Source organism: Suillus paluster, assembly GCF_016628075.1.
Source record: "Suillus paluster strain FC165 chromosome Unknown EDB91scaffold_70, whole genome shotgun sequence".
Taxonomy (NCBI): domain Eukaryota; kingdom Fungi; phylum Basidiomycota; class Agaricomycetes; order Boletales; family Suillaceae; genus Suillus; species Suillus paluster.
Genome location: NW_024537630.1, coordinates 158,394 through 185,141, shown reverse-complemented (window position 1 = coordinate 185,141; position 26,748 = coordinate 158,394). Strand labels below are relative to the sequence as shown.

The 26,748-nt window shown below is 48.9% G+C and overlaps 7 protein-coding genes across 7 annotated transcripts; 3 read left to right on the top strand and 4 right to left on the bottom strand.

The window, feature by feature from the left end:
* Positions 1-625: 625 nt before the first annotated feature.
* EDB91DRAFT_1085421 (uncharacterized protein) lies at positions 626-2,852 on the top strand (the record flags this gene model as incomplete). The annotated part of the gene is made up of 14 exons (XM_041315896.1): positions 626-865; positions 1,109-1,225; positions 1,264-1,321; positions 1,393-1,410; positions 1,443-1,514; positions 1,568-1,644; positions 1,700-1,714; positions 1,747-1,947; positions 1,992-2,011; positions 2,137-2,186; positions 2,262-2,308; positions 2,445-2,528; positions 2,581-2,689; positions 2,734-2,852. 14 exons carry the CDS (start codon positions 626-628, stop codon positions 2,850-2,852), a joined length of 1,227 nt encoding a protein of 408 aa, XP_041173091.1.
* Positions 2,853-5,463: 2,611 nt separating this feature from the next.
* EDB91DRAFT_1085420 (uncharacterized protein) lies at positions 5,464-6,905 on the top strand (the record flags this gene model as incomplete). The annotated part of the gene is made up of 6 exons (XM_041315895.1): positions 5,464-5,633; positions 5,701-5,881; positions 5,931-5,984; positions 6,147-6,363; positions 6,503-6,675; positions 6,717-6,905. 6 exons carry the CDS (start codon positions 5,464-5,466, stop codon positions 6,903-6,905), a joined length of 984 nt encoding a protein of 327 aa, XP_041173090.1.
* An 837-nt stretch (positions 6,906-7,742) lies between these two features.
* Positions 7,743-11,676, bottom strand: EDB91DRAFT_783781 (CHAT domain-containing protein). Its single transcript, XM_041328390.1, has 5 exons — positions 11,298-11,676; positions 11,086-11,239; positions 10,897-11,036; positions 10,751-10,848; positions 7,743-10,700 (listed from the first exon to the last, which is right to left on the bottom strand). The coding sequence occupies exons 1-5, from the start codon at positions 11,335-11,337 to the stop codon at positions 7,749-7,751; spliced, it is 3,384 nt and encodes a 1,127-aa protein (XP_041173089.1). The 5' UTR covers positions 11,338-11,676; the 3' UTR covers positions 7,743-7,748.
* Positions 11,677-11,851: 175 nt separating this feature from the next.
* On the bottom strand, positions 11,852-12,850 carry EDB91DRAFT_1085418 (uncharacterized protein; the record flags this gene model as incomplete). Its single annotated transcript, XM_041315894.1, has 5 exons — positions 11,852-11,988; positions 12,029-12,068; positions 12,438-12,550; positions 12,588-12,713; positions 12,784-12,850. The coding sequence occupies 5 exons, from the start codon at positions 12,848-12,850 to the stop codon at positions 11,852-11,854; spliced, it is 483 nt and encodes a 160-aa protein (XP_041173088.1).
* A 3,251-nt stretch (positions 12,851-16,101) lies between these two features.
* Positions 16,102-19,477, bottom strand: EDB91DRAFT_783697 (CHAT domain-containing protein). Its single transcript, XM_041328388.1, has 2 exons — positions 19,221-19,477; positions 16,102-19,164 (listed from the first exon to the last, which is right to left on the bottom strand). The coding sequence occupies exons 1-2, from the start codon at positions 19,395-19,397 to the stop codon at positions 16,219-16,221; spliced, it is 3,123 nt and encodes a 1,040-aa protein (XP_041173087.1). The 5' UTR covers positions 19,398-19,477; the 3' UTR covers positions 16,102-16,218.
* A 2,263-nt stretch (positions 19,478-21,740) lies between these two features.
* On the top strand, positions 21,741-23,352 carry EDB91DRAFT_1309947 (mitochondrial carrier). The gene is made up of 6 exons (XM_041325085.1): positions 21,741-22,225; positions 22,282-22,309; positions 22,368-22,545; positions 22,604-22,748; positions 22,839-23,023; positions 23,080-23,352. Exons 1-6 carry the CDS (start codon positions 22,010-22,012, stop codon positions 23,192-23,194), a joined length of 867 nt encoding a protein of 288 aa, XP_041173086.1. The 5' UTR covers positions 21,741-22,009; the 3' UTR covers positions 23,195-23,352.
* A 283-nt stretch (positions 23,353-23,635) lies between these two features.
* Positions 23,636-26,411, bottom strand: EDB91DRAFT_1309937 (GMC oxidoreductase-domain-containing protein; the record flags this gene model as incomplete). The annotated part of the gene is made up of 17 exons (XM_041325084.1): positions 23,636-23,914; positions 23,963-24,085; positions 24,139-24,158; positions 24,215-24,438; positions 24,494-24,582; positions 24,632-24,695; positions 24,743-24,880; positions 24,928-24,976; positions 25,027-25,116; positions 25,163-25,386; positions 25,452-25,568; positions 25,619-25,629; positions 25,685-25,864; positions 25,918-26,009; positions 26,062-26,166; positions 26,235-26,312; positions 26,366-26,411. The coding sequence occupies 17 exons, from the start codon at positions 26,409-26,411 to the stop codon at positions 23,810-23,812; spliced, it is 1,755 nt and encodes a 584-aa protein (XP_041173085.1). The 3' UTR covers positions 23,636-23,809.
* Positions 26,412-26,748: the final 337 nt, after the last annotated feature.

Sequence of the window (26,748 nt, the reverse complement as noted above, 5' to 3'; positions counted from 1 at the left end):
AAGCGGCAGTCCTTCACCATTCCCGCAAAATACACGCCGCGCGAATCCTTCGCCGTACGTCTCCCGGCGACAGAGGCAACCCGCTCTCATCTGTCCTCGAGCTAAATGTTGAAGGTCATCCGACGAATGTTTGCATCGAGTCTACACCCGAACTGACAGGCTCCGACATCACTTCAATAAACAGTACTTCGAGACAGAATCACATCTCCGCCATTGGAATGAAGCAATTTCGGGGAGTATCAACTAGTATGTACTGCGGTACTTCCACCTACTACGTGGTGGAGGCAGGATTTGGGCGTGACTATTACTGTAATGTACGGGTATGAACGCTAATAGTATATAGTACTATACGTCCGCCGTCGACATCTTCATCTACAGCGCCCGCCGTATTCATGACACAAACACACTATGCACTCCCCTCTCAAAATTCTACGATCTCCTCCAAGCAACTGGAAACGCTACCAGCTCTCCCAGCTTCTCCTAGCTTGTCAACAACACTCTCGACCTCCCCAAGCTATTCTATTTGACCTTCTCCATGGCGAGCAGCTGACCGCAGAAGGCCCCAGCGCATCCACCGTTGCTCCTATACATCTACATACTAGCCCTCTATCCATCATATCTATTGATGTCTAGTTCGCACCTCCTCACCTTGTCGTGGGACGGCTTCATCGGTGTCTGGACACCCAATGATCATCAAGTAACTCTAGACCGTGACAATGTCAGAAAAAGCAACATAAGAGTGTCTTTGCAACGCAAACGCAAAACACCGATCACAGTGCTGAAATCTCAAATCGCACACCGCTCGCGGATCAACAATAAGGTACGAGCCTGGGACGTCGAGAATAGTGTCTGTAGTGATACTATAGTGAGTCCTCCCCTTTGCGTTGCGCAACCTAAGGTGAATACTTTGCTAGACCAGAATGTCACCGAGCGACTGATACTCGATCTCGCTGACACCCCAGATAGTAATATTTTCCTCGCGGCATCGACAGACTTTACCTTGTCCTTGTTCGACTTCCGTGTTTCGTCCCTCTCATCCTCCGCAGGCATCATGATGCACCCCGACACACCATCCTGCATCCCCACATCTGAAATTGGCAAGTAGCAGGTATTGACTGACGCCTATGATGGCGTTGCACGATTCTGGGATCTACGGAGCACGAAAAGCGCTGTGGCCAGCTTCATGGGTGGAGGTGTTTTTGTGGGGGATATGGTGGTGGCGAGGGTGGGACGGAGGTATGGAAAATCACTGGTGAATTTTAGGTTTCCTACTACAAGCTTATTGTATGGGCAAAGTGTGCCTGTATTCTGGAAGGAAATAGTGAGTCATCGTGCCCAACGGTTCATTCTCACTCAGCTCAACAACGCAATCGTCAGTTATTCACATCATAGGTATCATTGCTGCAGAAGGTGAGATTTCTACATACACCGTTCATGTTAAGAATGCGGTGGAATATACTTCCTTGGCAGCCTTGCTGGTTCTCTGAACCCGGGCATTAGAGTCCTTGTTAAAGGTGTGTAGTGATCGTTGCAGATGTCATCGAATGTGTCCTTTACTTTTGAAAAGGTAACATCGGTAGTGCGAAGTTGCACAGGCATGTTACTCGACTGGATCTCATGGGAAACAGATATAATAACGCATTAGTACGCTTTGTGTGTTTTGTTCACTGAATTACCATCTTACTATGGCCAAACGCAGACGATGTTCCTCATAGTAAGTGTTATTATCTTGCAGGATGTCGAAAGGTTCTGATACGAATCGTGAGGCCATACTGCCTGTTGGAATGCCCCGCTAAGATCGTGGGGTTCGCATTGTTCATGGTCTGTGCTCTGACGGCAAGCCCCAGCCTTCTTCTCAAAGTATTTAGGCCATCCAGCCGAGCGTTCATGACCTTTGAGATACTGCATGGCCGATTCATTTCCCGTAGGTGGCTTTCAGAAATTAATGTAAGTCTGGCATATAACTACTGAATTTATCAGACGTGCGATAGCTTACCTGGGGAATAGTTATGTGCGTGATTCAGTCACGATACAGTCTGAAATTGCTGAACTAATCTATCGCCAGCACACTCATGGGTTTAGTGAAGGCGCAAGATTAGGCAGATGATTTGACTCGATATTAACCTTACATGTCAGATACCCTCAGCTTGTCGGAGTGCGAGCCTGTCTTGGCATTACTGAGGCAGGTTTGTTCACTGGCATAGTTTATTAGCGAGTATAACTCAAGAATTATCTGCGAAATACTACTGATGGATCTGCAGCCTTACTAAGATGCTGCGGTATACGAGACACATGCTGCAATATCGAAGTAAGCTATCTCACATCTACCTGTCCGTTTTGGTATACTGAAGTGTTCCGATAGTTGGCCTGTTTTTTGGCACTGCAACAATTGCAGTTTTACTGTTCATCATGTCCTTGGAATTTTAATAACGAACAGAATTTAGGTGCTTTCTCCGGTTTACTGGCCTACTAATGCAATTGGTCACACGAGTAGCATTGCGGAACTCGAAGGATGGTCTCGGATCTTCGTGGGTTCATTTATGATCAAAGATCGAAGTTATGCTCAAATATTGTTTGCAGTTGCTCGAAGACCTTGTAACGATAGTCATAGCCATCATTGCTCTCTTAAATCTTTGGTTGGTACCCCACGCATTCCTCAGTTTATCCTCAGGTGTAAGCGTCACTTCAAGTTCGTTGATGCTGCTCGTGTGGGCTAACCCGCTGTTTTTGCAGACACACTAGAGCTCATGTTTGTCGGGATTGGATTCATATTTTCACCAATCGTGGTATTTCTTCACAAGAAGACCGACGCACAATGTGATACCGCTGAGCGCCTAGTAGTCGAACGGTGAGAGAAAGTGCAATACTCGGACTGAGGAATTACGGGAGTTGGGAGACTGTGCACCTGATTTCAGATACACGTTGTGAGAGATAACGATATCACAATCTCATGACTTGGCATGAGGATGCAACGTGTTTCAACAATCACATCTATTATCTTCTTAGAAGCAAGCCTAGTATCCACTGTCAACGGAGCATATGGTATTAATAGTAGTATCGTACTATTATCTATATAGTTGTTCCTGCGAACAAAAACTATCGAGAATGGCAAATGCTGACAGTAGTAGTACTACCTGTAGTTATGTATGGGTCAAATGACTGGCACCTATGACGGCCGACGTTGCGCGGCTGTGGGACTCAAGCGAACGTTCTTTGTATTAGAATTCAAAATTTTGGTAGCTTCGCCAGTTCCAGACGTTGAGAGATTTGGCCGAGACATACTGATACCGTACAGTATGAGTGCCCATGTTGAATATTGAATATTGGACAAAATTCGATTTGAACAAGTAATTTGAACCTGTGGGTCAGATTCAGAAATGAAGATCAACATATCATTCGTGTAGACCGAAAGTCAGTATCGGCACATTAAAGTCAAGTATCGCAAAGCCAAAAGAATCCGGTATTGTAGAAAACAAACTAAACGCAAGTGATAACAGGATTTTTTACAGCCTTTGTCCGTCAAAAAGATACATGTAGAACAAAGGTATATACATCGACATCTCCAAGCTGCACCTGCACTAGTTATGGTTGGGTTGAGGTTTGAAAACGATTTGCTTAACTGATCAGTAGCAAAGAATCGTAAGGCTCTTAGATTTTTGTTCAGAAGTGAATAACCCACTAGCGCCTGTGCAGTTCGGCGAGCCTATGTTGATCATCACATGCTCGCAAAGGGTGTTGTTGTTGAATACAACACTGTCAGGACTGGAGCTCCACTGGAGCTAGCCGTCTGACCGATGGAGGCTCTAAGGTCGTGGGCTGTACAGTTGGGGTGACTGTGTTCTAGCTTGTTCACGACTTCAATTCAAAAGGTGAGTCCAAATTGTAAGTCGCATATGCGACAAACTCACTAGAACCGTTGCAGTTGCTCGAAAAGATATTGATCGTTACGCCCTCGGCAATGTGGTTGCTTTGTAGGACTACCATGCGATTGTTTGAATTTAGAGGTTGACACGGCAAGGGAGCGTCGTCAACCATCACGGGGGTCAGACCAGGGGAGTCTGACATTTCGTTCGCATCACGCAGCAGAGATAAACAGGCTCAGTTGGAGTACCAGGGCCTGTATGCATAAGGCCGCCATTGCAGAAATGAAGTTGGTGATCAAAAGAGTTGGTGATAGAAAGAGTTGGTGATAAGAGTAGGTGATAGAAATCGCATTTTAACCTACTGCGGAACTAGTATAGGCGGCTCCTGTATGGTCTGAAATCTTCGATAAATGACCTTCTTCAGGATCAAAACGTGTTTATATGCCAGAGTCGGTATGCGTGAATATAGTCAGCATAGCCCTCATGACTTCCTGAAACCATGTATTCTCCGTGGATTTACGGCGAAGGTCAATGTAAACGGCCATCGGGAGGTTCCGGTCTGCATACCTCCTAGTTATCGATAATATACCTAAGCACGTCACGATAGCTGGCACTCTCGTGGTAAGGATATATGCGGAACGCCGAGAGGCATTTTCACGATCACCATAACAAGAGTATTCCCTGTGATAAGGACAGCCCCTCCAGGCCGCAGTGCACCGTGTTACGTCGTATTCCACGAGGTTGGCAAGGATTTGTCTGCATTACGAGAGTGAGTGGATTATGAACATCACGAGGTGCTGCATCGTGCATGCCCCGCTGGAACCCGTGCACTGCAAAGGCCCAAGGTTTGTAGGGATCATGGCTATTACAGGGTTTGGCAGTGCCAGGGGGGATGTTCGGCATGGCGGCAGAGCGATGATTGTTGTTAGGGCGAACATCAGAGAATGCCGCATCGGCGGCGTGGGCAAGCGGCGGATATCCTGTCGACTTGTCATGGCTCTTACATAAGACAATAGATAGTCATGTGCCCATAAGACATGCTCACTCACTAGACGCCAATATCGTTCACCCGACCCGGAAAATTAAGAACGATGCAAAGAGATGTTGACTCAAAGGAAAGCGCAAGGTGAAACTACATGTCAATACGAAGTTAAGGGTGAAAAAGGATAAAAAAAAGTGACTCACGGTTGATCATTGGGTGACGGTGAAATACAGTGACGGTGGTGAGCTCGAGCGTTAGCTTCATATATGAGAAGGAGTGTAAATATAAGCATGAAGTTCAAAGGATACGATGCTGTAAAGGAAGTTAATCGCCATAGCACACTGCAGTCCTGGAAGAGTAGCCTTGTCGCAAATCTTTGTTAGTTATTCAGAAAGTGGGAATTGTGTCGTTTGCCCATGTCCATCTTATAGCTGATGGTGGACCCGCGAACTTGTGAGCATTTAAAATTAAGTACGCGAGTGCCGCTTTGATACTATTGGTTCGGTCACTACTTAATAGCCCATTTGTGCCTTCGGCAATGCAAGAAAGTCCGGATTGAACACTCGTGGCATCTACCTCAAGGCATCCACATTGAAATTTTCGCCGCACTGACTCAAAATGACTATGCATGGTGATGTAATTCTGCAGGACTGGATACGCACTGCGTCTCTCGGGCATGATGCGTGTTGGCTACCTAGCGGTCAGGTCATGATCCTGCCCGGTGCAACCGTAACATGGGGCACAGAAATTCAGAAGTCGGTAGAGGACGATACGGTTAAACCTGGAAGGTCAGAGCTTCACATCACTCAACATGCCTCGTGGAATTAATCGGCGCAGTAATTAAACCTTTTAGAGCCCAGAGATCAATGTACAGTCACCGCTACTGACAGGCGCGAGGATGCCGTCGCATACAGGGCTGACCTTCATCATATGCATGATACGTGTGGTGTATACATCCGACGTATTCATCGTGTCCCAAATACTCGCAACGCGTTTCCCGTCTAATATCTTGGTCGAGATCCTCGACGTCCGGGAGGTCAATTATCTATGCATACCACTTTACAGGTACTAAAAGCCTATTACAGCCTCTAGAAGGCTCCCCCAACTCTGCGCCCGCTCTCCCAGTCTACAAAGCATGCGTCAGTGCTCGTCCTTGTGAGAACAAAAAGGTGCTTACAGCTGTAGATGATGGTAACAACCATCAAAATACCCGTCCCACTCCCAATAGCCCCCCATCAAATTAACTCCAACACTCAACAACCCCAAAATCGCATCTCCAAAAGCAGCTCCTGTTGGAATAGCCCTCTTCAACTCCTTATACATACTCCCCTCCCTATGCCCTCAAAGAAGCCTTCCTCGACCTCATCCACACATTCCTCTATATCGCATTCACAGTCTCCGCCTGTGCCCTGTTCTCCAAGCCTGGATCGAGGTGTCAGGCAACAGGTCCACGCGAAATCGCAAAACACCTCAAAGACCAACAGATGGTCATGGCTGGATGTGTGGGAGGAAAATGTAGTATGCAAGACCGGATTGAAGTGTCTCTACTTGCTTGATTACACAGGGCACGCAGGGGTTGGGCGGAAAGTAACAGTGACTTATACGCAAGTTCAATTTCGTTGTCGTGACTCGCGCCGGCTGACCCTCTGTTTTTCAGACGTACTGGAGCTCTTGTTTGTCGCGATTGGATTCGTCTTTTTACCGGATCGTGGTCTCCCTTTACAAGAGGATCAACGCACAACTGCGATGCCGCCGAGCGCCTGGCAATGGAACGAGGAAAGTGTACAATGCTCAGACGAAGAATTACGGAAGTTGGGAGACCTCAGGACCGTGCGTCTTGACTTCAGATATACATTATAGACTTCCAACAGTGCGCCTCGCATAACCCTAGCAACGCTCTTGCGGCCCTATCGACCTGTATGACGCCCAACTCAGAGGCTGGCGGTCAACTCTCGCAGCTCACCTGTGCCCTTCTCTTTTCGTCGTGCAGACTCACGATCGGGGCCAGAAATTGCGCATTCGCCTATACGATTAGTCTTGCTTCGTACGGAAGCGGCTGATGTTTCTGCTGACCAAACTGACCAGTTCGTTTTTAAACGAGTGTTGGTTTTTGTAATACATGCAGGCTTTGGGGCGTGGTGCGACGTAATAGGACTGCAGGTTTCTGCAAATGGGTTGATATTCTGAATCCAAATTCTGATTGGGTGGCTAAAACCAAGACTGCGAGCCCGGACTATAGGCGAGAGCTAAATGCTAATGCGAAACTGAGTTGGTTCGAATTATTCGCTCTGTTCACCACGATGGAGCGGTGCTAAGTGTCTCGATGCTGGACTCTGCTATGTGGTTGTTTGTACTACTGACATGCTGTGCTCTCTATGCTCGTCTTGACTGACGTCAAAGGAGGGTAAAAGTGGGCGGTAAGGATGGCCGAACATTTGCGATAGGAAATTCTTGTTTGACGGGTGCCTGACATTCCGATAATTTATACACACTGTATCGACCAAGACTCGACTCTTCAACTTGATGTGTTCAGCCCAGTGACGGCAGGCAAACCCTCGAATTTTTTATGACGCACTGCATCCCCTGGTGATCGTGTGTTGAGGTACTTAACCACCAAGCCGCGTACGGAGGCGAGTGAAGAGAAGACACATATAGTCAGATGAGGCCGTAGCTGAAGCGCTTGGCCTGGAGCGCTACGAGGTCTTTAGATGTGAGCAACCGTATATAGTTACGATTGCAAAGTACTGACTCTGGGTAACCATGATCCTCGATCGGAGGCGAAGTGTTCACTTGAAATCCTTGTGACTGCTACAGACTCTACGACTGACAAAACCACCAGAGTGCTAAAGTACAACATGGATGAAAGAGAATCGAAGAACAACGACTTGTAAATCTATACCAGCCTACACACCGATATGAATGAAAACAATTTTCTGCTCAAGTGGTATTATTTTCTTCACGGCGTCCGTAGCATAGTTGAGTGACGAAGCTGCCCTTGTACAGTCAATAACACCCTCCTTGAACATGTTTTCGTAAAACGCTTCAACAACGTGTTTTGTGACAGCATCGTCAACCGCCCAAAGAGTGCCAATGACGCTCTTGAACCCCGAGAACTGCATACCAGCTGCCAGGTGGATGACCTCGTCTGGCATCTCCTCATCGCCGACAGCAGTATGACAGGCGGACAAGAACGCGAATTCAGCGTGCGGAGCATCATTATCCATGATATCAAGCAGTGTGAGAGGTTTATCTTTCATGGCGAAATTTGAATAGTAAGGTTGCTTGCGATCCTGTTTGCCATGACAAGCAAGGTGCACCCAGGTGTTGTTTTGCAAAGCTTCAAGTGCACCCGCACGTGTAGCGTCATCGCCAGAAAGAGTGGTGAACTTGGCGGTGGGGGGAATGAGTTTATGGACGAGCTTGAGCTCGTCGTCGACAGCGGGGAGCACTGTGCCTTGCCCAGCACCTGGTTCACTTTGCCCGATTGCCACGAAGGACGGAGTCATCCCGCGCATCTTTATCGTCTGTCCAGATCTGATCAAGGCAGACAGTGTCGGTGTGTAAGAGCAGATGTAAAGATCCTCCAAGCATGGTTCCCGCCCAGAGCGATCTGCCTTCGTCCGAAAGGGGTGAGCTGCGTGGAGAGGAATAGACGTGAAGGCTGCTGTCGGACACAGCCATATCCGAGACCGGCGTCGCAATTTGAGGTTATGCTGCAGGACATTGACAATGGGTAGCATGATCACATTCCATACTTTACGCAAGAGTGCTCGCAAATGCTTCCTCAACTCTGTTGGGCCCATGAGACCTGCATGCCGTATCTCCCTGGCAAAGTTGTTCTTAAGCATCTCGAGATGCGCGAGAGTGAGAGACGGAAAGGGAACATGGTGAGGCTGCCCTGCTGTAGGGACAATGACAGCGTCACACGAGTATTCACTCGCAATGAGGATGATGACTGGGCCATTGCGCGCTGCCACTCGCAGTTCGTCATATGACGGTGGGAGTAGGAATCGCGAGAAATCTTGAATATTGCGAATTTCAGCCACCACAGTGTCCCATTCCTTCGTAAGTTGCCTATACTCTATGGCTGCTCGGTCAGCAGCAGCTCGGTCTGCGCTTCCTGTGGCAACCTGAGCATCAGATAGGCACTTGCTGAGCGCCAAGAATTTGTGAGCTAGGTTGGGATTCCTGGACTCAAGGTCTTCAAGTGGAGTCCTCAGGCGGGAGGCCAGCGACCATTGCTGGCCGCGGCCCTGTTCCACGAGCTCGACAGCCTCTTGTAGGTTATGATGGCGTAAGGCACATGATGCAGCATTTACAGGGAGCATTCTGGCATCCCTGAAGGCGGCAGCAGCTTTGCGCCGCGCCGCGATCGATGACCGTGTGACCATATGGGCGTCAAGAAGCTCGAAAAACGTTGCATAGGCCTCCAGTGCAGATCCATGACCATGCTGCTCCGCTACAACAGTCCAATTAGACGATACAATGATGCGTGGCGGCAAGCCTTGAGTGGGGTGTCTTGATGCCAGTCTGAAGTTCTCCACTGCGAGTGACAAATCACCTGGGTTGCGTTGTACCTGATAACGAGACAGGTAGGCCACCTGCAGCCACCAATGGCTGATAGATCTATCCGGGTGCAGTGGATGCAGAGCTGCCAATGATTGCTGGCAGAGATCAATGGCCTCTTCAACAGTGTCATTCTTCCAACTTTCTGTGAAATGAGAGCAGAGTGCCGCGCTCAAATTGCAAAGGTATGCATGGCGCTCTGGATGGTCATGCTGCTTTAACTGAAGCGATTCGCGGAGCAAATCGATGGCCTCGTTAAGATCCTCGATGTCATGCAATTTCTCAGATCTGTTTTGGAGCGCGGCGGCAAGGTTGTTAAATGTGGTGGCACGATTTGGATTCCCGGGTGGGTTCAACTCCAGTGCCTCGCGACAGAGGCTGATAGCTCTGTTGATGTCGTTGATGTCATCGCATTGCTTGAAACGGGTTCGGAGGGCACGTCCTAAGTTGTCTAACGACACATCACGAAATTCATGCCCAACAGGGTGCAAGCACAGCGCTTCTTCATACAAAGAGATGACTTCGCCGAGGTCATCAGAATTGCCTTGGTGGTTGAAGCGGTACTTGATAGAATAGGCCAAGTTATTCAAGTAGGAACCACGGTCATCGCACCCCTCGGGGCAGAGAGATATGATGTCACGGCAACATTGTATACTCTCGTTCAAATCATCGATGCTTCCACATTGTGTAAAGCGTGAATCAAGAGCACGTGAAAGTTTGTCGAGGGCACTGAGACAATGTTGATGGCCCAGAGGACAGAGCTCGAGCACGATTCTTCGAAGTTGGATGCCTTCATCGGATGCATCCGTTGGCAGATTGTTGCATTCCCGGATCACATATCCAACACCGTTGTCCCCTGCTGCAATGCTGCGAAGATAGGTGCCCTCGGAACAGAGTGGCAGCAGCTCATGATAGAGTCGGGCAGACTCGCAGATATCGGCGGGGGTAGGTTGATTGATGTAGCGCCAGTTCAGCGCTTCAGTGAGATGATAAAGTGATAAGGGATGATCGGGGTGGCCCTGCGGACGTAATGCAAGGGCGTCGTGGAATAGAGAAGTAGTAGAGTCAATATCTTGGAGATCTTTTTGAATATAGCCTTGAAGGCGGGCCCACGCGAGGTTGGTGAGAGCGGCTCCGCGGTCAGGATGGCCAACCGGACACTTATCCAGAACATACTGGAAATGCTCGACAGCATCGTTCAGGGTAGAGACGCTCCCGCTTTTCATGTATCTGGTAAATTGTGCGTGGGCTGCATATGTGCGCCAACCAATCTCGGAGTAAACAGTGGACTGCAATCTGCGTCAGCAGAAACGAAAGTGTGGGGGCTAGCATCATTGACATCAAGTGGTCCAATATCCTCGTTCCCGCAAGCGTGCACAACAGCGGCCTTGAGTGTAAGAGAAGGGTAGACATCACGGATGGGTGGAAAGGACAAAACTACAACAAGTTAGTAGATGTCCATGTACGGGAAAGCCGATTACATACCGAAAGGCTCATCTCCATGATTGAGCATATCATGCCATGATGTTTCGAGTTTTCCAATGAGTTCTCCATTCCCTAGCGCTCGGCCGAGCTCGAAGGATGCCCAGGCCTCCAATGTCAATCTGGGTGACACATCTGGTGATCTGCAAGCCGAGAATGAGTACGTTCGCAAGTCTTTGTGGCAGGATTTACAAGATCATTGCGATATCGTTCCAAGCTACAGAGCTGTCGGATGACAGCATTCGGACAGCTGACTTCCAGCGTCTCCTCGAGTCGACATTGATGGACACGTAGATGCCTGCGGGTATGCGCCACGAGAGTAGTCTGAGATTTTTTCCGCTAATGACTGAAGATAGAGGATTAAGATCACGAAACAGATACCAAGGTCGTGTGGAGTGGCTCACCTTCAAGTTTGATATATTGACCTTCCAAGTTACCGGGCATGATGACGCGATGAAGCAAATAACAAGCGACGCGAAGAATCGAGGACGAAGTGAGTGTACGTAAGACAAAAAGGAGTAGGATATCGGAACTGAAGCTCAGGTGGGAGGGCCCGGACCGGAGAGGAGAGGAGAAATGGGTAATGCGTTCATGCGTAGTCTATGTGATCAATGGCTGGTCGGCACGATAGATATTGGTTCTTATTCCATCAAGCGCTAAGACCAAAATAGATAGATGGTAGCAGGAGATGCTCCGTTAACGAAGTGAGCAATGTCATAGTCAGTCGTCAGCAAAAGTGGCCTACGATGGACCAGGCTGCTGGTAAGCAGTCGGCTGGAAGTGGTCATACAAGTCTGAGCGCGCTGCAATGCTGACCTAGCCCCGCCACTCTTATCGAGGTTTTTCTTGACTTAAATCACTCATCTATAAGGCAGAATGTATATCCCATTGTATTTCATAACGCAAACGGTACAAACCACTGAAAACAACATCAAGTGCGCAGAAAAGCCGATCCATTCTATAAGCTGATGCCATGAGGAAGAACGGCCGAGAGCGTCGTGGAAAGAAAGGCGACGGTTCCCGAGAATATGACAGGTCGAATAGAGCGGGACAGTACAACGGGTGACGAAGAAAATGTGTGCACTGTGAATGTGACTTGAAGGAAGGGTCAGCATTAACGAGACTTTAAACATACATAGGTCCTGCAGGCAGCCTTTGTCGAAACTAGCCAACACCTATTCCCATGAGGTGAGTGGGCGCGGGTAACGATTGGTTGAAAGACATTCGTGGTTTATGATAGTAGTGTCCCTTAGCTTGTCGCCATTGGGCAATGGCAGGTCACGTGATGACACTGTCCGGTGTTTGCCGAGGATGAGTTTGTCCTGCCCCCCTCTCATGGGAAGTTCAACCGACCCCGCTGAAAGCGAGGTTTCAAGCCAACCACACACCAACAAGATCCTAACCAACCACACACTAACCAAAGTCCAAATTCCCCTCTCATGAACCTATCACCGTTTCCACGTTTGACAACGGACCTCCCGAATCTTCAATGCAGCTCCTATTACGATCATACGTTCTAGATATACACATTCACACAGGCTTACCGTGACCGTCTCGACCTTTACATTAGCAGAACCGCGATTCACAATATGAGCAAAGAGGCTTGCATCTTCGAATTCTCGTCTCGCCTTGTTCTTCGCTGAGGCTCCTTTTTGCCCTAGGCCCATGTCAAGGATTGCAAAACCCAAATGGACCTTCTAGGATGCAGCATCCTTCACAGGTGCAGTCATCATATGAAGTGATCGTGTGGTCAGGTCCACAAAGAAACAAGAACGGGAGTCCGTTGTTATGACCTGCAAGCGTTCCACACTCCATGCTGCCTGCAAGCAGCCGTAAGCATACGATCTGAGGCCCGCACGTCTAGAACTTGCTATACTGCAGATTACTCACTAGCGTGGGCGCAGGGGTTGCCGAGGATTTGTGCGGTAGCTGTGACAGCGATTAGTGTGGCAGACATGATCATAGTGGTGAGTGAGATGAATTTCATAGCTGCAATTCAAGAGAGGGCTAAGATCTGATGGCGTTTTTGATATCGAGTCGAAAATCAGTATGACCTTCGGTTTTATACGCGGGTGGTGAGGAAAGATTATACATTTTCCTGTAGATCCCCATGTCTCGTAGCATGATCTCTTCAGAGCGTCAAAGTACAGTCATAGTGCCCCAAAGTTATGATACCTCTTGACGTGGACCTATAAGAACCCGATGATATCTAGCTGGTAAATCGCATTAGGAAGATTACTCACTGGCATTCATGGCCGAGGCCAGCGCATACAGCCCGTGCTGAGTGTTTTTCATATCGAAATGCGGGGACTAAGTGGGTAACTAGGCGAAAGACTGCGCGGTCCGTCCGTCCGGGGGTGGAGTCAGTAACTTTGGAAACAAGACTTCGAAAAGTCTAATGTTAGCGCTTCATTAACACGGAGTCATCTGCAAGCATCCGTCGCCCCCTTCTGGTCCCAGTTGCATGTGCCTGCAGAATCCTCTACATCGAACAAATGCTCAACCAGAAGAATCTAATGCCCGAGAGGACCAGGCAGACAGCTTGCTACTGGCATGGGACGGGCCGCGCGTGCTACGAGGTCTTTTTTGCTTCAGCTGAATGTCGATCGTATCATATGAGAGAAACTTGAAATGCACACAGTAATATATGTGCGCAGGAAAAGATATCTACATAAACGGATAGCAGGGCAAGTCAGAAGGACGTGGTGACGCAGAACGCTCGCGGGTTCATACGACAAAACGACGAGCGTGCACGATCGGAGACTCGCCCATCAACACAACATGAATATGAACTTGAAGACGAAAAAAAAGGACAGACGAAGTATCATCTTGAGAGAAAATGAAGTTTAACGAACTCACCTCTTCACCTTCCACATCGCATATAACCACATCGACCCTCCAGATCCCGACATCCTCTAGACCTGGACCATAATTAAATATGGTGATGCCGCGTCTTCGACCCCCAACAATACTCCCGGTGCCATCAATGAAGCGTACGAGTGAAGGAGAAAGGTCGTGGTTTCGAAAGGATCTTTATTTATGCAATAAGGCAAGGGTTACGTCGCTATCAATCGATCCTTGATAGAATATCTGTTGGTGATTGGTCAGTGATGATATGGTGTTTGCGATGTCTGCCGAGTCGATTCACTGACTGTAGTGTTTTGGATAGTCGAAAGACGACACAATGATGGCGACCGTTGTGAAAGTTTCAAGTTGCAATGGGAATTAACATGCGAGTTGTACAGGCCCTGACGACACAAGCCTCAAGTACGAGTTTACATTTGTGTAGAACGGCCTGTGGAGTTGGAGGAACGTAAAATTGCTCGGCGATTCGGCCTGTATTCTCTGAGTACGATTATCAGCACATGTATGACCCGTGTCAGTGTATCGATTCAAAATTTCTGGGCGCACGAAGGTTGTAAGTCACCCCCAGGGCTACCACCTCACGCATACAACCCAGGTTGAATAGCAGGAGCAGTGTCGCTGTGCGTTGTTGCTGTAGAACTACATAAGGATCCTCAGGGCACCGTGAATTAAACAAGAACAAATATAACTTACTTGAATGTCGGACGTCGAGCAACGATGTATTGCATGTACACTCGTGAGTGCCGCAACATTTCCTGTGTCCCCCGAGCTGATCCTACAGAATCCCATCTACACAAGCTACATCCCTGACCCACCTCGAATGTATGCCTCCGGAATACGGGCAGCCATTCCCTTAATCCAACTTCAATTCCTGTACATAAGACAACCGCGATGCGTCCCAGAGAGCCTGACAATGGTATGGGACATTGTTTTCTGCGAGAGGAAATGCGCGCGTCAAAGGTAAAAATGTGACTTCGATGATTACGGGAGGTGGAGGCTTGAGGAGAATGTGAGGAGGTGACGGGAGAATGTAACACTGAAAGATCTTCCACGTCCTTCTGCTTGGCACAAGCAGTCGAGCATCAAGTAATCGGTACTTGAGAACCTCTCTAGGGGAGATGTCAATGAAATCCCGGTGGTGCCCGCCCGGCCCCGCCAGTGCCATCTAAGTACATGTGTGGTCTGCCACAGATTAACGATCAAGTTGAATTCAAGCGGGTTTAAGTATTGACGCACCTATGACTGGGCGTGAAAGTTTGTGCCGCTTTAAAGTACGTCGTAACGTCTCGCCTCAGTCAGTGATCATAAGTACTATATTCATGCCCATTGCCCGTCGAGGTGTCATAGTTCTTCTCTTCAAAGCTTGTTCGCAATTATACAAGCCGAGGGATTAAATCGCACATGTAAAGTAAGTTACCGTCACTCAGGATTGATGTTCAGCCGTGCATGACAGGAAAACGGAGCCGCTATTACGCTGGGATCCATTGATGTTTCTGTTTGAACTGCTGCCTGCTCCCTAAGGAATCTCACATCAAAGCCAGTTCGGAAGGTGTGTGTCCCTCATCACCCGTCTGCTGAAATGTACTTTCAAATTGTGTAATAGCCGTCCCCACTAGAACGCCGGAGTCTCACTTTTGGCCGCTCCTCAGAATCTCTAGATGAGACGTTACAAGCCTGCTAATCGGCTACTGGACAAAATTAGGTATCATCTGAAGTAACACCATTCGAGTGCAAGTGCTTACTCTGCAGCTCGGTAGTATTTTATGATGTTGTCCGCTCTTTGGCACATGTTCGGCGAAAACACCGACGATCCTGCCTCGTACGTACCCATGATGTTGGGCATCGTAAGTTTCTCGTGCCTGTTGCATTAAACAGGCGACCTGCAGAACTGCCTCATCCATCGCCCATCAGCTTGACTGGCACTGCAGAATCCTTAAACTTACTTATGCATTCCTGTTTGACGAATGCCTGCCATTTTTATAATGTATACACAGTGTATCAAGCAAGACTCGACTGATTCTCCAACTTGATGTGCTCAGCCCAGTGACGGCAGGCAAACTTATCGAATTTTCGTGATGCACTCCAAGTATCCCTTGGTGATAGTGCGTTGAGGTAACCACTAAGCCGCGTACGAACTTCGGAGGCGAGTGAAGTGAGACGCTACAAGGTCTTCAGACATGTGAAAAACCGTAGTTGAGACTGCAAAGTACTGCCTCCGGGCAACCATGACCCTCGATTGGAGGCGAGATATTCACCTGAAATCGGTGTAACTTTGCTACAGACTCTGTTACAGCAGAGGAGAACATCAGAGTGAATGCGAAAGGAGATGACTATGTAGAGCGCAAGAGTATGTACATGTCAGGGTAATTTCTACAGGCAACTTGAAGTACAACATGGATCAAAAAGAATGCAAGATCAAAGACTTGTATATGCGCACCAGATAAAAGATACGATATGGAGCTACACACCAATATGAATGAAAACTATTCTCTGCTCGAGCGGGACTATCTTCTTCACGGCGTACGTAGCATGGTTAAGTGCCTTGGCTGCCCTCGTACAATCCATGACATGGTCCCCCTCCTTCGAATATTTGAATATCTCCTCATAGAATGCCTCAACGACGTATTTTGCGATGGCGTCATCGACCACCCACAGCGTGCCAATGACACTCTTGAAACCAGAGAACTGCAGACCAGCAGCGAGGTGGATGACTTCGTCGGGCGTCTCCTCATCGCCGACGGCGGTATGACACGCCGATAAGAAAGCGAACTCAGCGTGTGGAGCATTGTTGTCCATGATGTCAAGCAGCGTGAGGGGTTCATCTTTCATAGCGAAATGGGAGTGGTAAGGCTGTTCACGGTCCTGCTTGCCATGACAAGCGAGGTGAACCCAGGTATTGTTTTGCAAAGCTTCGAGTGCGCCTGCTCGCGTAGCTGCGCTGCCAGAAAGAGTGGTGGGGTTGGCTGTTGCGGGGATGAGCTTGTGGACAAGCTTGAGCTCGCTATCAACAGCCAAGAGTGCCTCGCCTTGGCCGGCACCCGGTTCGCTTTGCCCAATCGCCACGAAGGATGGAGTGACACGTGTCTTCATCGTCTGTCGAGACCTTATCAACGCCGAAAGTGTCGGTGCATAAGAGCAGATGTAGAGATCCTCCAGGGATTCTTCCATCCCAGAACGGTCTACCTTCTTTCGAAAGGGGTTAGCTGCATGGAGAGGGATGGACGTGAAGGCTGCCGTCGGACACAGCCATATTCGAGATCGGTCCTGCAATTCCAGGACATCCTGGAGGACATGGACAATTGGTAGCATGATTACGTCCCACACCTTCCGCAAGAGTACTCGTAAATCCTTCCTCGGCTCTGTTGGGCCCATAAGACTTGCGTGCCGTATCTCCCTGGCGAAGTCCTTCTTCAGCATCTCGAGATCTGCGAGGGCGAGAAAACGGAAGGGAACATGGTGGGGCTGCCCTGACGTTGGGACGATGAGGGCGTCGCACGAATACTTGCTGGCATTGAAGATGATGACTGGGCCATGGCTCGCTGCTGCTTGCAAGTCTTCGTATGAGGGCGGGAGCAGGAATTGCGATAAACCTGGAATATCGCGAATTTCAACTACTACATTGTCCCATTCCTTCGTAAGTCTCCCGTACTCTGTTGTTGCCCGGTCAGCAGCAGCTCGGTCTACGATGCCTGTAGAACCCTGGGCATCAGACAAGCGCTTGCTCAGCTCAGAGAGTTTGTGAGCTAGTGGTAGACTTGCAGACTCGAGGTCTTCCAATGGAGTCCTGAGTCGAGAGGCCAGCGACCATTGCTGGCCACGGCCCTGCTCCACGAGTTCAACTGCTCGTTGCAGATCATTACGACGAATGGTGCACGACGCTGCATCTACTGACAGTGATCGAGCACCATCAAAAGCGGTTGCGGCATCGCGCCGTGAGATAATGGAGGATCGCGTCATCACATGGTTGTCAAAAAGATCCAAGCATGTGTGATATGCTTCGACGACAGATTCGTGCTCATGCTCCTCAGCTGCATCAACCCAGTTTAAGGCTGTTTGAATGCGATTTGGAAAGCCTTGAGTGGGGTGTCTTGACGCCAGTCGGAAGTTCTCCATTGCGAGTAGCAAATCAGCAGGGCTGTCCTGCACCTCATAGCGAGACAAATAGGCCTCCTGCAGCTGTATGTAGCTGAAATATCTATCAGGATGTAGTGAAGGCAAAGCCGCCAATGATTGCTGGCAGAGATCAATGGCTTCCTCCACATCTTCGTTATTCCGAGTTTCCGTGAAACGAGAGCAGAGTGTTGAGCTCAAATTGGAAAGATTTAAATGGCGCTCTGGATCATCATGTCGCGTTAATTGAAGCGATTCGCGGTACCAATTGATGGCCTCATCGAGATCCTCGCCGGTATCTAATTCGTCATATCTGGTGTCGAGCGCGAGGGCAAGGTTGTTGAGTGTGGTACCACGAATTGGATGCCCAGGTGGACGCAATGTCAGTGCCTCGCGAAAGAGGCTGATAGCTCTGTTTATGTCATCAATATCACTGTGTCGCTTGGAACGGTCGAGGATAGCGAGCCCTAAGCAGTCCAATGATATATCACGAGATTCATGTCCAATAGGGCGCAGACGCAGCCCCTCTTCAAACAAAGAGATGGCCTCATCAAGGTCATGAGATTTTCCTTGGTTATTAAAGCGGGATTGGAGTGAAAGAGCCAAGTCGTTCAAGCAGGCATCACGGTCAGAATGTCCCTCGGGGAACAGAGAAAGGACTTCACGACCAAGTTGTATGCTCTCTTCTAGATCATCAATACTGCCGTGTTGGTCGAAGCGTGCCTCAACTGCCAGTGCAAGCTCGCTGAGGGCATCCGGACGGTGTTGATGGCCAACCGGACAGTTCTCGAGCACGATCCGTCGAAGTTGGATGCCTTCGTCGGATGTGTCCGTTGGAAGATCGTTGCATGCCTGAATCACATAATCGACGAGTTTGTCCCCTGCCGTGATGCTACAAAAATAGGTGCCTAGCTCGTGGTAGAGTGGGGCACATTCACGGATTGCAGTGGTGGTGTCTTGATCATCATGGCACCAGTTCAGCGCTTCGGTAAGATGATAAAGAGATAAGGGATGGTCAGGGTGGCCGTGCGGACGCAACGCAAGGGCCTCACGCAATAGAGCGGTAGTAGAGTCAATGTCTAGAAGATCCTCTTGAATATAGCCCTGAAGGCAAACCCACGCGAGGTTGGTGAGAGCGGCTGCACGGTCGGGATGGCCGACCGGACACTGGTCCAAAACCCACCGGAAATGATTTACAGAACCGTTCAGGTGAGGGGTATGCTCGCTTTTCATGTATTTTTGAAAACGTGCATGGCCTGCATCTGTCCGCCGTGTGATCTCGGAGTCAATGATAGACTGTAGTTGTTGTTCTGTCAGCAGATGCCGCAAGCACGAAGACTAGCGTCACTTACATCAATTAGTCCAGTATCCTCGTTTCCGTATGCGTGCACAGAAGTAGCCTTCAGCGTGAGACAAGGACGGACACCTCGAATAGGCGAGAAAGACAGATCTACGACCAATGAAGATATGTAGAGAATACGAAGTACATCGCTCACCGAAAGGTTCATCTCCATGTTCGAGGGCATCATTCCACCACATTTCAAATTTTCCAATGAGTTCGCCCTGCCCTAGCATTCGACCGAGCTCAAAGGACGCCCGGATCTCCAGTGATAATCTAGGTGACACATCTGGTGATCTGCAAATGCGTGATGAGTACTGGAATCGCATCCGCAAGTCTCTGTGGAAGGCTTTACAAGGTCACAGTATCGCCCCAAGCTACAGAGCTGTCGGACGATAGCACACGAACAGCTGACTTCCAGCGTCTTCTCGAGTCGACATCGATGGCAACGTAAATGCCTGCTGGGATGCGCTCAGAAGTGACTTCGAGATTCTTTGCACTGATGACTGGAGACAGGATTAAGATCATGAAACAAATACCAAAGTCGTATGGAGTAGCCCACCTTCAAGTCTGATGGCGCGACGGCGCAAATGATGAGCGACGCGGGGCATCGAGAATGGGCAGAGTGGTAAGACAAGGAAGGGTGTAGAATATGGGGACCGTGAATGAAGTTCAGGTGAGGGAGATGAGAAATCGGTGAGGGTTGAGGGTATGCTGCACGTGTAGTTGCCGATGCGGCTGGTCGGCACGATAGACGTTGGCCCTGATTCCACCGAGTGCCGAGACCAAAATATGACACAGATGGCAGCAGGAGAGGGACTGATTCGGTTGAATTGAGGAATTTCAGTAACGGACGCGCGTAGTGATGTGCACGGCCCGGCTCAGCTCAAAAGCCGGGGCTACGGCTCGGCTTGATAGGGCCCAGGCTCACTCAGACTGCAGGCCGGGCCCTCCTTGACGGCTCAGGCTCAGGTCGCAGCTTGGTAAATGATAATACACGCTAGTGACACATTAAAGGTGGTGAGTTAGGGAGTTCGAGATATCTATGATTCACAGCTCTCCTGCATCTCCTGTCCGTACACCTCTGCAACTATGATATTGTTTGCGTAGGTTAGTCTCATAATATACTGTCAATTGGAAACAACTTACGTGGAAAAGGATTGACCGATTTTTGCGAAGGGCTGTCTGGAATCATGATGGTGTCAGACATCTGGGCGACGCATGAAGTGGGAATTCATAGCATTAGTAATGAACACGAAAACAATTGAACGGGCGTGACGTAGGTGTAGCAATCGATCCTGAGGTTAGTGAATAGTTTCTCAAAGCTCTCACCTCGTATGAATTGTACTTGCTGGCGCTTCATTTCGGGGCCCTAGTGTGGTTGTGAGTGACGAAGAACATATTCTTCATTCTTCGCGAGGTCACGGAGTCCGTCGAACTGCAAGCCAACCTCGCAATTTGTTCAAGAGCATCAGTTTTTGATTGTGTAGGCTGCGAAAGGGCCCCAGCCCCAGCCGCCAGCGGAGGAGACGATTTTCGGGTTGGAGGAGTTTAGAGCAGCCGAGGTGGAGTTTGTTGTCTTGAAGGTCTTCGAGAGAGGCGCCCTTGTAGGTCGAGGTAGTGCTGTTCATAGCATAGATAAAAACATTGAGGTTTGGAGAGGGTACAGCACCGAAGCGTCTTGAAACGATGGCCTTCAGTACAAATTTGATCTAGGTGTCGGGGAGGTGATAGGGAGGAGGGCTACATAAGACAGTGTCGGTGCCAGTGGGTACTAACAAAACAGAAACGGTGAGAGGAGGGCGAATGAGACAGCCACCGTCGAGCGCCTAGTTGCAAACAAGTTTCATTAACAAGTTGTCTTAGAAATAAAATACAATATATGAACGTACCGAAACCCAAATGATCATCCACCCGCCTGCGAGAACCAATCCTCCCTCCTTCCTATACTACAAGGAAGTGATCCGAGAGACGGGAGACTCGAGTACTAGTCATGTCTGTGATTGAGCTGGGGTCGACGCGCAAGCGAGACAAGTCATGGGCAAAATTTGTTTTGAGAGCAACAACTTCGAATGGTGGCGGCGCAGGTGCATTAGATAGTAGATACAGCTGTGCCCTGATCATGATGTACGAAGAAATGTTCAGTTGGTACTTGAATGCCAAAATAATTACCAATTTAGGCAAAAATTAGTATCTCAGAATCTCAACCCATAGTACCCGTATGGCCCGTACCCGCCTAGTAGTACCCGCACAGAGGCTCAAGATCCTCTGACGCCGGAAGCTTCAGCAGAGCACCTCCTGAAAATGCGAGAGGTGTCAATTCTTGTCGTCTTGATGCCTAGGTGCATGGATGAATTGATTTCACCACTTCATCACCGCTATTACTTACTCTGGTGATGGGCGAAACCTTCGAGGACCATTCACCCGCTGACTAGTCTTGTAGATGGTTTGGACGAATTACCACTCCGGCAGGTCACCCGAACCTCCAATTTCATAGTGGAACAAGGTGATCTGTTTTCCATCAGCCAAGCTTTGCCAACTAATATCAATGGATGTTGGCAGATATAGAGAAAAATGGTTGTCCAAGCCTCCACCAACTTGGTTCTGCCCGCATAGATCACGCCATCTCAGGCCACACAGCCCATCTTGTCTAATACAAATTTTGGTCGATATCTCCCGATAAGATTCATTTAGTAGCTCAAACGGCACTTGGGCGTGTCAAGGCCCTTTCCGAGATACTGCGCAGCAGACTCGGCACAATACACAAGCGATTCCCTCCTCGCTTCCCTGACTGCAGCCATCATGCTTAGTCTCCTCGATATGATATTTGTGCTAGGGCCCTTGGGCTTGTCACATGCAATCTTGGTGCCACTAGTTGGCACATTGGTGCGCTTCAGGGCGCACTACAACCCAAAGGGTCTACAACTTCAAGTTGACTCTGAGGCCGACGTACAGCCCCATACTGGCCCAGTCATCTCATCCTTCTTTGCGATGTTGAGAAGGGTTCACAAAATCGAGGTAGGCATTCCCGCATAATTCAGATGATCATCGCTCTGACTGTGCAACGCTCTCAGGGTTGGCCAGGACTATACAAAGGATTGAGTATGTTCTAAATAATAATCATACCATCATGCAACATCTGACACACGGTGTCGCCCAGTACCCTCGTTGCTGTCAAATCTCAGCATCACCTTCTTCTTCCTCTTGATGATTTTTTTGAGCGGCAATAACCTTCGTCTTGGAACATACAGCACCCCTGGCGCTGACGTCGTCGGCATGCTCTTCTACAGTATTTTTGGCGTGCTTGTATATCTTCCGAAGATAGTCATCACCAACCGGTTTGTTTATTTTACTTCGTTTGATGACCTTTGCACTTAATTTATGAACTCGGTTTAGCGCAATAACCACACCTCATAAGCTGCCGTACTTCAACGCAATTTACTCACTCCGTGTTCTGCTAACACCCACTGAGCGCCGGAAACCTTGGATTCTCTATCTCACTCCTGGTCTTCTCGCCACCCAAGTTGCACACACCGCTTACGTTCTCGGCCTGCTAGCCATCCGACAGCTCCTTCTCCCAGAACTCCCCAATCCAGGCTTTCCCCTCTGAGAAGATATTTCTCCCATCAAGGTCGCCATCTTCGTAGTCATCGTGCTTCTGAGCAGAGTCATTCTCACCCCTTTGGAAGTCATTGCAGTCAGACTTTCTATTCAACGGAACTGCGCAGCCCCGGAAATCAACCCCATCTCACAGGAGAATGATGGTGACGCCGAGGAAGCAACGGAGTACTCCGGTGTTGACGAGGATGTCATTGGGTATGTAACATCGTTTGTTGCTACGAGTTCCCCGAGTTAACGTTTCACAAATGTAGCCTGAGAACCGGGATGGAGCCTTATGTCGGCGTGATTGATTGTGCGAAGAGGATTATCGAAGAGGAAGGTTGGAGCACGCTGTATCGTGCATGGTGGTTGATGTTGGCAGCCTGAGTGGCGCAATCTCATAAACATTCTTATTTTTCTGGTTCATGCCAACTTTCCATAATGGAGATTCCCCAAGTTCGAATCGAGAATATACTATGTACTATGTAACGTTGTACTTGCCGCCGCCCGTTAATACATCTGACAGCTGCCTGTCTCTGCCTTGTAACATTTATAATGTATGGGAATGTTCGCAACTGCACGAACCCCTTGAGGACGCAGGTGAGCGAATCGTCCAGTGCTTCTTCCAGGAGATGACCTTCAGTAGAGACGAGGTTTCCCCAGAACATGGCCCATGATGTGCATTGTGCTTTGGAAACTTCCATCTCTTCAACGTGGTCGTTCTTTTCGCGACTTACTCAGCTTTAAGCCAAAGACAAAATGTCGGGTTTCTTGAAACCGCTGCACTGTCATTTACTGGACATGTCGAGGATGAGACTCAAGGACGCGTTGTGACCTGATCGAGCGCGTTGGATTACGCTGTCATTGTCAACGGTAAATAGTTGTTAATCGATTACGAGACCAAGAACGATCATAGTACCAGCGGGATGTAAATGTGCAGACAATTCAGACTATGCAGACAATTCAGGCTATCGTTCCATTTTCCCCAGTACAGCCCCTGCGCTATTTTCCGTCGACGATGCTCTGCACAGTAAAATCGATACCCAACTCTGCAGAAATGATCATCGCAGCTTTCTCTCCAATGAGGAGCGCAGTCGAATACGTGTTCTGTGAGACGGTAAGACCCCAGGTCAATAATGCTTATTCAGTACCCACCGTTCCAACGTTTTTCGGCGCGATAGACATATCTGCAACCTTGAGGTTCGACACGCCGTACACGTTTAGTCGAGCGTCGACAACTCCCCGTTCTGCCTCCGGCTTCATTGCACAAGTGCCGAGCTACAAAAGCAAGGATCAGGCACCTCACGCCAAACTGTTTCAGCTGCACACACCGAGTGCCAAGTCGTTTGCACTGAGATTCGATTCGGTGATTCACCACAACAATAGAGATGCCAAGTTAGGACATACCATAGTCACGGTGATATTTATCAATAGCCTCGTCATCTTCAGCAGTGTAGATGATGTCAGGCGCATTCAAGTCTACTGGCCCGGACGCTTCTCCACAGACCGCAGCGCTTCCCTCTGGGAAACTAGGATGGCAGTCAGGTAGCTCACCTCGGTAGGAAGGCATGCGTCGATAGATTTCGCGCATCTTCTTGTATGCAAAGTTAAGAGGTATTATATCAGACGGGCTGAGGGAGTAATCATAGTCACACAAATGCCTGAAATGAATTCTGCCCCACTCACTCGTCTAAGAAGCCTGGAGTAAAGTCGAGTCCTTCCTTGCCATTTTCTTCCAATTTAATATGCACGCTGCCAACAGACGCGGGATAAAGCTATTGGATGATTCAGGGCGAGAATCACGGGGAAACTAGAGAAAAGTACTGAAAAATAGGCGGCCATCATGTAATTGCGAGGAGGAAGGGTGCCCATAAGTGGCCCCACGTATCTGATTATCGTGAGCATTCATAAGCCATCGAAGCAAGGTATACACACCCCGCAATAAGGGAGAATATTGCAACAGCCTTGTCTGCGCGGTCTTGGAAGAATTCTTTCCATCGTGGTTGAAAGGCTAAACCCATGGCTTTCAGCTCGTCACCGTCGGGGCGCCACTTGATTTTTGCATCGACGCCACTGGAATACTAATTAACACCTTACCAGCCGCAATAACTTGAACCCACTTTGAAGCAATGAGCGACCTGCCATTCCTGTTCCATTGCGCAAGGGCTCCTACATTCTGTAATTGGAAGGTGCAGAGAACACAACGAGACCATTCTTACCCTTTACAACACTCTCCTCCCCACGCCAGAGAGAATCCATGGTGACTGCCCCGTCAGCAACGAAGTATGGAACCAAGACGGCATTGTGATCTGATAGCCATAAGCCAAGTTCATGAATAAAGGGATGATTGCTCACCTTTGTAATTTTCTCCAACACCAGGCAGGTTCACCAGCTGCTCGATACCACACCGCCTGAGCACTGCCTCGGCACCGATCCCGGACCTCTCGAGAATGGCCGGGGAACCAAACGCCCCAGCAGAGACTACAACAAGCTTTGATGCTCTCACGGTATTCAACGACTGGTCTGCGTCTGGGGAAACCAGGTCACTGGTGAACTCAACACCTACAGCACGCTTGTCTCTGTGATTCAGAAAAAGCCGTCAACAACAGTTAGTTACGGTTGCAATCCCAGGTGGTCCACTCACTCGAAAATGACGCGCTTTACACGCTTGCCGACCCAGAGTTGTAAATTCGGATTGTGGGCTTGATTGTAGACGTAGTGAGCTGCGTCGGAACGCCTTCCTGTGGCCCCGTCAATGTATCTTCTCATTCATGAGCCTAATTCACAACAAACGACGAAGCACAGGCTCACTTTGCCCATGGCTGAGAACGGTTCTCGTTAGTGGTCGCAGACGAGGAAGAATATTAGGGGGCTCACACTGTATGTATTGCATGTTTCTAGATTATCGGTGTCTTCGGCATATGGCCTCTTGTGATAAGTCGTGCCAACATGGACGAACTCGTTGCAGATACCTAGTTTATACCCGCCAGAGGATATCTTGATAGGTCCATTGTATCCGTGGGTTGGACGATTGGGTTGCACCTCGTATGTCTCCAGCTATGTAATAATAGTTTTAGCTTGACAAATATACGGTCAATGCATTCGAGGACCTTCTTCATGAGGGGAATTAAATCACCAGATTTCCAGCCATCGACTGCCCAATCATCAAAATCCGAGGCAGGAGCACGAGTGTATGCCCCGACTGTCTAAACATCAGAGCCATGTTCGTTGCGTCAGGCAGGAATGTTACGAACAATTGACACTTGATCCTCCACCAACGGAGTGGCCAGAGGGAACGATCAATGCACGGCCGTTGAGACGCGGAGTGGGATCCCAATATTGAATGTGACCGTGGTACTCTTCGGCGCGATATGGAATGGATATTGGTAAGGTTGAACATGAGTAGCTTTGTTGAGGGTGTGTTCACCCGCTTCCAGAACTAGGATCTTAAGTGAGGGATCACATGCAGCTAGGCGACCCGCGACAACACAAGCTGTGGCACCGCCTGTATAGAACATTATGTGAAGATAGTCCACTACAAAAGATGTTCTTGCTCACCTCCAGCAAAAATGATGTCGAATTCTGTTAAAGACGGAAGAGACATTGAGAACTGATGATTAATGGGCCAGTCATCAATACGACCATCTTATAAGTAGGATATAGCGCATCAGTGACTGCGGTATCATATCACAACTACAAAAATATGCATATGGCTTCTCTCACCGTTACGAATCTTATCGCTTGCCAAGATATTAAACTATCACCAGGACAGCTAAATAGATGCTCCTTAATGGACGCTCCTTCCCACCGCTGCTAGCGCCGGAGGGGTTGATGGCTGTGTCTTAAATTTGTCAACTTTCTTGAAACATGATGTATATGTGACGAACGCTGGCCCTGATACGGCATGATGGAGGAAGATATGGCATTTGACCATTCTGATC

Coding starts and splice junctions, on each gene's coding strand:
- EDB91DRAFT_783697 (XM_041328388.1), bottom strand. CDS start 19,397: ATGATGCCCTCGAACATGGAGATGAACCTTTCGGTGAGCGATGTACTT. Junction 19,165..19,220: donor AGGATACTGGACTAATTGAT/GTAAGTGACGCT, acceptor CAACAACTACAG/TCTATCATTGACTCCGAGAT.
- EDB91DRAFT_1309947 (XM_041325085.1), top strand. CDS start 22,010: ATGCTTAGTCTCCTCGATATGATATTTGTGCTAGGGCCCTTGGGCTTG. Junction 22,310..22,367: donor AGGACTATACAAAGGATTGA/GTATGTTCTAAA, acceptor GGTGTCGCCCAG/TACCCTCGTTGCTGTCAAAT. Junction 22,749..22,838: donor AAGTTGCACACACCGCTTAC/GTTCTCGGCCTG, acceptor TCTCCCATCAAG/GTCGCCATCTTCGTAGTCAT.
- EDB91DRAFT_783781 (XM_041328390.1), bottom strand. CDS start 11,337: ATGCCCGGTAACTTGGAAGGTCAATATATCAAACTTGAAG. Junction 11,240..11,297: donor TCAATATATCAAACTTGAAG/GTGAGCCACTCC, acceptor CTCTATCTTCAG/TCATTAGCGGAAAAAATCTC. Junction 10,701..10,750: donor AGGATATTGGACCACTTGAT/GTCAATGATGCT, acceptor CGCAGATTGCAG/TCCACTGTTTACTCCGAGAT.